Here is a 7,897-nt window from a genome sequence, read left to right as displayed (position 1 = left end):
AAAAAAAAAAAAAAAAAAAAAGCAGGCAGCACCAGCTCTTTGCTGACGGTGGGAAATTTTTCTTTGCCACAACATTGGTTAATTAGAGAGCTGGAAGTGGCCTGGTGACAGTGCCCTCTTTGTGCTGCTTATTTATTTATTTATTTCAAAGTACAGTATGAGCTTTTTGAGAGGCCTCATGTTTTCTCTGGCTCTGAAGAAATGCCGTCACCCAGCACAATCAGCAGCCTGACGGGAACAAAGGACGCCAGCGCTGCCGAACCCTGAATCGCATCGTGCTGGAAAATGGGGAGGAGTGGGACAGGAATCCAGGGAGCGTGCAGCCAGGTGTCAGAAACGCCGTGGGGCTGCCTGCAAGAAGGTGTCTGTGCTTAGTTTAAACACCTCACACCGATAGGACAGCGCAGGGAATAAAGGCAGGCAAGCAGGGGACTGGGAAGTCTGCGCTGGTTGGGACCCTGCTGGGAGATCCCCAGGAGCCTGCAGGTAGGAAGGAGAGATTTAGAGCAGCTTTTCCTTGGCTCTGCGCACATCCCCCAGAGAAAGAGGGGCCAGCAGCTGTCTGGCAAGCTGCAGCAGCCCGAGACAAAGAAGCGTTGGGACAAACGAAGCTCAGACGAGCCCTGGGAAGGCAGACCCATGTTCACGGTTGCTCTGCTGAAATCGGGAAATTCAACTCCTGCTCCTCCCTGTGCTCTTTCCAAACTGCTGGTATTAAAGACCTCTATTTACAGAGATGTTGCGCTGAGTTTTCCCATGCTTGTCACAGCTACAAGCTGTATTAAGTTACTACAGCTTCCCTTACAGCTCAGTCCATGCTTTGGTTCTCCCTCTGCAGCTGTTGACAACAGCTGTGAGAACAGCCCTGCCTATAACTCGGGTCCGTTGGCTTGCAGACAGTTTTCTCAGTGGGTCCATCCCTGCAGTCGGATGGTCTGGGCACCAAAAAGACTCAACTCCCCTTGCCTCCAGATGCAAAGCCGAACTAAACAGCATCTCAGCTGCAAAACTAGGAATGAGTCCCAGTAATCCCAGTGCCTGCTACCGTACCTGATGCCAGCACGCGCTCCCCACCAGCTCTTTCCACAAGCCCCGCTCCCCAGAACAACGCTCAGAGCACTTCCAGCCAAAGGCCTCGTCTAGCAGGAGCTGTTTTTCCCTAAAGCAACACCCGTTCCTTCCAAGTTGCGGTCAGATGTGACTCTGTGCTGATGTAGGCTTCCAGTGTGGTTTTTAGCTGCCTTGGGAAAGGAAAAGAGCTGTGCTGCCTAAAACCAGCCGTTCTCCTCTGGTGCAAAGCGTGTATTTCAACGTGCTGGCACTGAACAGTAATTGGAATCAGGGTGCGAATCATTCACAAAAGTCCTTCATTACTTACTGTGGGATCTGTCCAGAGAGAGCACTTTGCACAGTCCTGGCAGGGAGCCCCGGGCGAGCGGGGGTGTTGGCAGAAGTGGTCGTACCCGTTAATGGCAGCCCGGCAGAGGTAGCACATCTGAGCACCGCAGCGGCACGACATGCGGTTGCAGCCCTCCGACTTAATCAGGCCAGTCCCACACTTGTGGCATTTTCTAATTCGGGCGGCTGTCATTTTCTCTTCTCTGCAAAGCAAGAGGAGAGAGAAGAGTTAGAGCAGGGCTGTTTGGAGCCACCAGCCTGCGGTAAAATGACTGTTACCCTATCCCAGCGATGCTCTAACACCCCTCCCCAGTGCACCTCTCCCCCTCCTACGCCTTCCCCATGGTCCACCACCGTTCCAAGGAGGTCTGGGCTCAGCTCCACTTGGAGCCAACCCACGACAACTCAAGAACAAATTAAGTGAAAGGAAGTCAATCACTGGCCGCGTGCTGCAGACCCGATCCTGGTTTCCATGTGAGCCAAAACGCCGCAGCGCCAGCTTGGGAGGAATTTAAGCCATAAGTCGAAGGGCCAAAGGGCACATGGATGCTTGACTTGGCTGCGGAGAAATACAGCCCAGGAGATAAAGTTCAGGAAAAGCAAACCCTTGGCTGTCATCTGCTAGTTCTATATTTGCCTGTTGCTCCGGCTACAAAGTGGCCACGACCATCTACTTTTTTTTTCCCCAAGCCTGGCTGCTGTGCTCCAGATTTATTTGGTTTCTGTTAAATTTAAATTGGTAACTGAAAAATAATCACATCTTTCCCCACAGAGACTGGGCTTTCCCCTTTCTCTTCAGATTCCCTGCATACATTTTCCAGAGATTATTGCTTTCGGTTCAAGAGATGGGTTTTACTGTAACAGAGCACAAACGGGAATCCAGGACAAAGCACAGTCCCTGTCCCCAAGAGACACCCTGGCAGCGACACACGCTCCAGCGCAAAGGCTCAGCTCGCGGCAATTCTATTTTGGCACAGAAATGGAGGAAAGCCTCGGTTATTTAATTAAAAGACTTCAGAATATAAGCTGTCATCCTAAGGGCCAATTTTCTGACCGCTGGATATCACGTTACAATTTAATTCACAACCTAGAAGTGAAATTTGATGACAGAAGAGTAAAGAGGCTGTGTTATTCACTGGGGGAAGTTCTCTGGCTGGGCTGACCTGACAGTGGGGAATGATCTTCCTTAGCCAGGCATCTCCACCCAACTGCCTTAGTGGACCTGCAAAGTCAACATCTGTTTGGGAGATGACAGGGAGGTATTTTCGAAGAGGATCGCAGCAGCAAACCAGGCTAGAGCACAGCCCCCAAAACCGCTCCATCAGCACGAGCGGCAGAGCAGGGTGCAGTGAGGTGGGAATTTCAGCTGCCTCGCAGCTCCCCAGGGCTCCTACACAGCTCTACCTGGTGTGACCTGCACCCTGGCATTTGGAGACAGGCTAAACATAGAGACAAAAAACCCAGCATGAGGCTGACTTTCCTCTGAGCTGCAGCTGCTCTTCCCTCCGCTACCCAACAGGATGCTGCTGAGGCTGATTTTTTTTTTGGAAACTTTGAGCAAGGCAGGAAGTTTGGCCTGAACTCCAGCTGTGCTTCCCTTTCCTTACGCAGGGCTTCAAAAGGAAGCTGTTATTATGTCAGGCAGTTAGACTCATCCATCCACAGCAACGTTCTGCTGAAGGTTTTGAAACTGGTATTTTTTTCCTTATTAGGGACATGGCAACTCATTTCTCCTCCCCTCACCCCTTTTTCCTACAGGGAAAGGAGTGGCAAAGAAAGAAGTCACATCAAATCTGCAAAGATTTTGTTTGGAATTAGGGACTGTGGGATGAGCAAGCAACAGTCATTCAGCCTCACGGCAGTGGAGCTTTCCAGCCACTCCTCATGCCAGACGGACTCTAAATCAGAGAGGAAAGGATTGGGCAATGTGGGCAAGTCCCATCTGACTGCACCAGACATGCAGCTCCATCGATGAACCTTCCTTTATTTCCTAAAGGCAGAAGATTTTCGTCATTAACTGTAGCAATGAGAGAGATCAAACTTCAAAAGTTTTTAGGGAAACACTCAGGATTTACAAGGGCGTATTTCAAAACGTGACTCCGTAACAATTCCCCCAAACCAGTTAGGAACAGAGACAAGCTTCTGTAAGAAAACACATCCCCTCCCACGGAGCCAGAAAGCAGCAGCTGAGCAAGCCCCGTGCGTCTCCAGCCTAGATTTTTCAAAGGGTAATAATGACTTACTGTGACTCAATACGCTTTGCCTCTGTACAACACCTCCCTTCTGCCCCCCTGCCTGGAGCAACGCTAGTGGGGGTTTCTCACCTCTGCGAGGGACCAGGTGCCAGACGTCGGGCTAGCCAGAGGAACAGGCTGGTCTGGTGACAACTCTCCCACGTTCTCCAATTACCAGCTGGATCCGCTGCCAAGTATCTCTCACAGAAAGAAATCCTATCCTGGGAGCCTTCTGACCCTCAGCTTTGACATCTCTAGGACCTCCCGGCTGGAAGGTAGTGACACTCAGCAGAACTTTAGGGCCTCTGCTACTCACAGGAACAGAGGGGTTTCTCACCCCCTCCCCACCAGTGTACTGCCTTTATGAGTTCACGCGCTGCCCCACGGTTGCCTGGTCGTGGAGTTTACTTACATGGACGTCCTGTATTTGATGTCATCCTTCTCAGCCAGCTGCTCGCAGGTGAGGTTCATGTGCTCTTTCCACAGACCCTGGCACTTCCGACACGTTTCCTGAGGACAATAACAAGCGTTAAAGGAAGGGAAGACCCAGCACACCACCAATGGCATTAGGAATTGGAAAAAGTCCCATCTCTTCCCCCCATCACATTACTAGTTCTCAGTGGAGGATGGAGCTGGCAGTATGGTCCAGAGGTCTGTAGGTCTGTCCTCCACTAAGGACCAGACTAAGTCCGTCGAATAATGGGAGCCAAGGGGTTTTCCAAGGCACGAGAACCCAAGTACGAAACGGGTCTATAAATCCTAGGTCACCTAAAATTCATGAAAGAGCTACCAGGGTCACCAGTTGCTTTACGGAGGAGACTGCAGAGACGCAAACATGGTGCTAAAGGACATCGAGTTCAGCCGTTTCCTGACAAACCTCCACCTCTGTATAAAGGGCTCCTTCAGCAGGCGAAGGAAACCTTGCAGCTGCACCAAGAGCTCTGCTTCACCAGCATAAAAGCGAGTCCATGTTATGCTTTGTAAAACCTCACAAAATAAAGTTAACGCAGTTTATGTGAGTAAACAGCTTAAAAAGGCAGGATGTGGACAAATACCCATAAAACAGAGGTGGAATATGAATATTTATGAACTTAACCAGAAAGCTGAACTATACTTAGAGCAAGTGACTGAACCCTCGTGTTCTCGTGAAGTCTTTAGCGCCGAAGCTCTAATCTGAGGCTGGTAAAGCTGCGCGGAGCAGGAGAGCTGTGGAGGCACTATTGGCAAAGGGACTTGGACTAACGCTGCGGATAGAGCTCATTTTTTTTGGTTGGCTGGCCAAAGAAAACATCATTTTGTTTTGGGTCAAACAAGAGATTTTCCTTTAATTTGAGGAAGATTAAAAACCATCCAGATCAAACTTGGAAAAAGTACATGTTTCATGATCCAACTGTTTCATCTTCAGCGTGGCTGGGGCTCAGGCTTTTGCATCCAACCTTCTCCCTCTGGCAGGAAAACCCAGGCGGCAGTGAAGCGCCCTCTTCCCCACCACAGCAAAGAAGGTCCCCAAAGAACTTTGCCCAGCTCTGGTCACACTTTTAGCAAAAGACAGTGTCTGCAGAGACAGATCTTATTTGATTGCACTACCTTCTTATTATTCTAATGAAGAAATTGGATGTTTATACAAGATACAATAGAAATAACTGCTTAAAGACCCACGTAGGCAGCAATGCTCTTTTGATCGCCAATCAGACAAACAGGATGAAGAGCAAAGCTTGCAAGGAAGTCAGCCCTAGGAGGGAGTGCAAAACGTTGACTTGTTTGTATTTGTGCTCCCTGGGAGATGCTTAGCAGCTCGTTTTCATCTGGAGAATTAAAGGCTCCTCGTCCTGGCTGGCGAGCTGGAGGTGTTTGCAGGCTGCAGGGTAAGGGCTGCAGGAAGGAGAGCCAAGCGTATGACTGAGTCCCAGAAGCTCAGCAGAGGATTCTGTGATTGCAAATGTACCCTTTGGCAGGCAGGCACTAGTTTTAGGGGGCAGTAAATGCCTCTGTTCTATTGATCCTCCCGAGTCATTCATCATCGCCTGTATTTTCCTGCTAAAGCTGTGAAAACAGGCACCATTTTGTGCGCATTTGTCGGCAGGCCAGGTCTGGCCCTTATCGGCACAGGAGGGTCAGACCTGGAGCCATTCACATACCTCGATGAGGACCCACCTTCCCCTTTTATTGTTGACACTCGGCCACATGCCATTCCAAGATGAAAACTGCTGTAGGGTTTGGGGTTTGTTGTTTTTTTACATACATCAAGGGTTAAAAACAGTCTTTGGAGCTCTGCTACACAGAACCTCTTTCGTGCGCCAGCAACAAAGATTTAACAGCTTTTTGCCAGAAGGGTTGGCACGCTTTCCAGCCAGGAGCCTACTAGTCCTAATTACTTAACTCCAGGAGCCTGCTTCGCTGCCGAATTCCCAGCGATGCCCTTCTGAAGCAGATGGTGCTGCTCACACTTTGGTACCGAGTCGTTCCCTTTGCCTTTTGCTCCTGCCGTCCTTGCTCTGCACGCCAAACAATGCTCGCCCTCGAGCCGAGGCTGCTGTGTGCCAAACAGTCGTCTCCTGCCCTCAGGAAGAGGGATTTCTGCGCAGGCAAGGAGAAAAGGGAGAGGCACAGCAATGCAGGTTCCCAAAGGCACTGGGATGGCGCGAGACAGGAGGTAAATGTTTCTCTGCGTGACTGTGACGCCGCGCAGCGAGCGCCGTCGCAGCCGTGCGCGTTCCTGGGATCCCTCTGAAGCTGCATTGGCCACGGGGAGCTGTGAACCCCGGGGCAGCTCTGCCTGCTTGTTCCAGTGCACCGCAGGAAGATGTCCCCATGGCTTCCCAACTTCGAGAGCTGCCTCTAACCCAGCCACGTCCTCTCCCGAACGGAGGGGACAAACGGACAACACGTGTGCCATTAGCAGAACTCAGTGCGACTGCTCCCCTTGTTCGAGCCAAGACAATGGCACATTGCTGGCAGTTACAGGAACTCGTGCTGGATCCCATCTCACAAAAGCCCTTGGTTCAGACAAAGGCGATGGCTCCAGCACTGTAACTGAGGTCACAGCTCTTGCCTGAGAAAAGTGACTTTTAAAAATTTTTACTTAGTCGAATCCAACTCACTCGGCCAGTGAGGACTTCGCACGTCTCACGTGATGACAGTTCTGACCTCTAAACTTCCACAGGGGGTTCTTTCATTTTAGAAACAGCTTTTTGTTTGATAAAGAAACATACTCTGCCACTACCGTACTAATTAACCTAAACACACAGTAGGAGAGTTGATTTTTTGCAACCAGCCTAGATTATTTTTATTTTAAGGGCAGCACTTGGCACTAAGACGGGCTACTACAACATTAGGCAGCGCCTAAACCCACACAGAGAGGGAACGGGTCCTCCCCAGTCCCAGAATCTTTCACTCCAAGTGGAGCAGCCAAAAAGCAAGTCAGACCACCAAAACAAAGACCTGCCCAACTCCTTCAGCACCCTGTCCGTTAGCAAACCCTGGCCTTCACACGCAGGGGTAACCCGATGTGGGAAAGCACGTTTTGGTTTAGTTCTAACAGCTTTTCAGCTAAATTCATCATGTCTGGATGTATGAATCCACGTGTTTCTCCTGCCTTTCCCCAACCCCTTCTGGTGCAAGGGGCAGCGTGTTCGCAGAAGCTTTGGCATCAGCAAACGGCTCCAACCCAGGCAGGGACAGAGGAGATGAAATATCTGCTGCCTGTTACATCTGCCTGCGCTTGGCAGGCAGCCTGGGCCACTCCATTAACACACCGGGCTGGGACGGCGGAGGGGAGGATGTGATGGAGGGGGTGTTTAATCGCACGCTGTAATCTCCTCACTGTACATCTGTTAGAGGTAGTGGCTCCGTTTCCTCTCGCTGGCAGCCAGGAAGCAGCCGGGATTAACACAAACATGTTTGGGTTCAGGAGGATCCTTTGTTCCCAGGGTCAGCGGTGCGGATACACAGCTTTCTGTGCTCAGGGCCAGCCAGTTTGCTTTTAGCAGGGGCATCACAATCCTGAAATGTCCTTGTTAATTGTCCCAGCAGAAGGGTGTGTTTTATGTAAACCTACCACCTTCCTCAGCACTTCTCCTGGTACTTACAATGGATGCCACACTTTTAAAAACACAGCCTCAACTTTTTTTCACTCTGTCTACTAAAAATAACCTTCCAAGGTCCAGCCCACATATCATGGGGAAAAAACCCCAAGTAATCAATGTCTCCCTGCCAGTCTCCATGTCATTTTGGCTACGGTCAGGCTCTTGTAGGCGCTGCTGGCG

General features: G+C 50.5%; 1 protein-coding gene across 1 annotated transcript in view; it reads right to left on the bottom strand.

Annotated features, from left to right (window-relative positions):
- Positions 1-7,897, bottom strand: part of RNF216 (ring finger protein 216) — a gene marked incomplete at its 5' end in the record, with an annotated part of 59,914 nt that overhangs the window by 8,516 nt on the left and 43,501 nt on the right. The window contains 3 exons of the mRNA XM_010131530.1: positions 1,379-1,601; positions 4,045-4,153; positions 6,389-6,411. Coding sequence (XP_010129832.1) covers positions 1,379-1,601; positions 4,045-4,153; positions 6,389-6,411 — 355 coding nt within the window. The remainder of the gene's footprint in view (positions 1-1,378; positions 1,602-4,044; positions 4,154-6,388; positions 6,412-7,897) is intronic.

The sequence above is a fragment of the Buceros rhinoceros genome, unplaced genomic scaffold (assembly GCF_000710305.1).
Source record: "Buceros rhinoceros silvestris isolate BGI_N320 unplaced genomic scaffold, ASM71030v1 scaffold3590, whole genome shotgun sequence".
NCBI classification, from domain to species: Eukaryota; Metazoa; Chordata; class Aves; order Bucerotiformes; family Bucerotidae; genus Buceros; species Buceros rhinoceros.
Note: the sequence above shows the minus strand (reverse complement) of the source record. Positions and strands in the feature narration are given on the sequence as shown.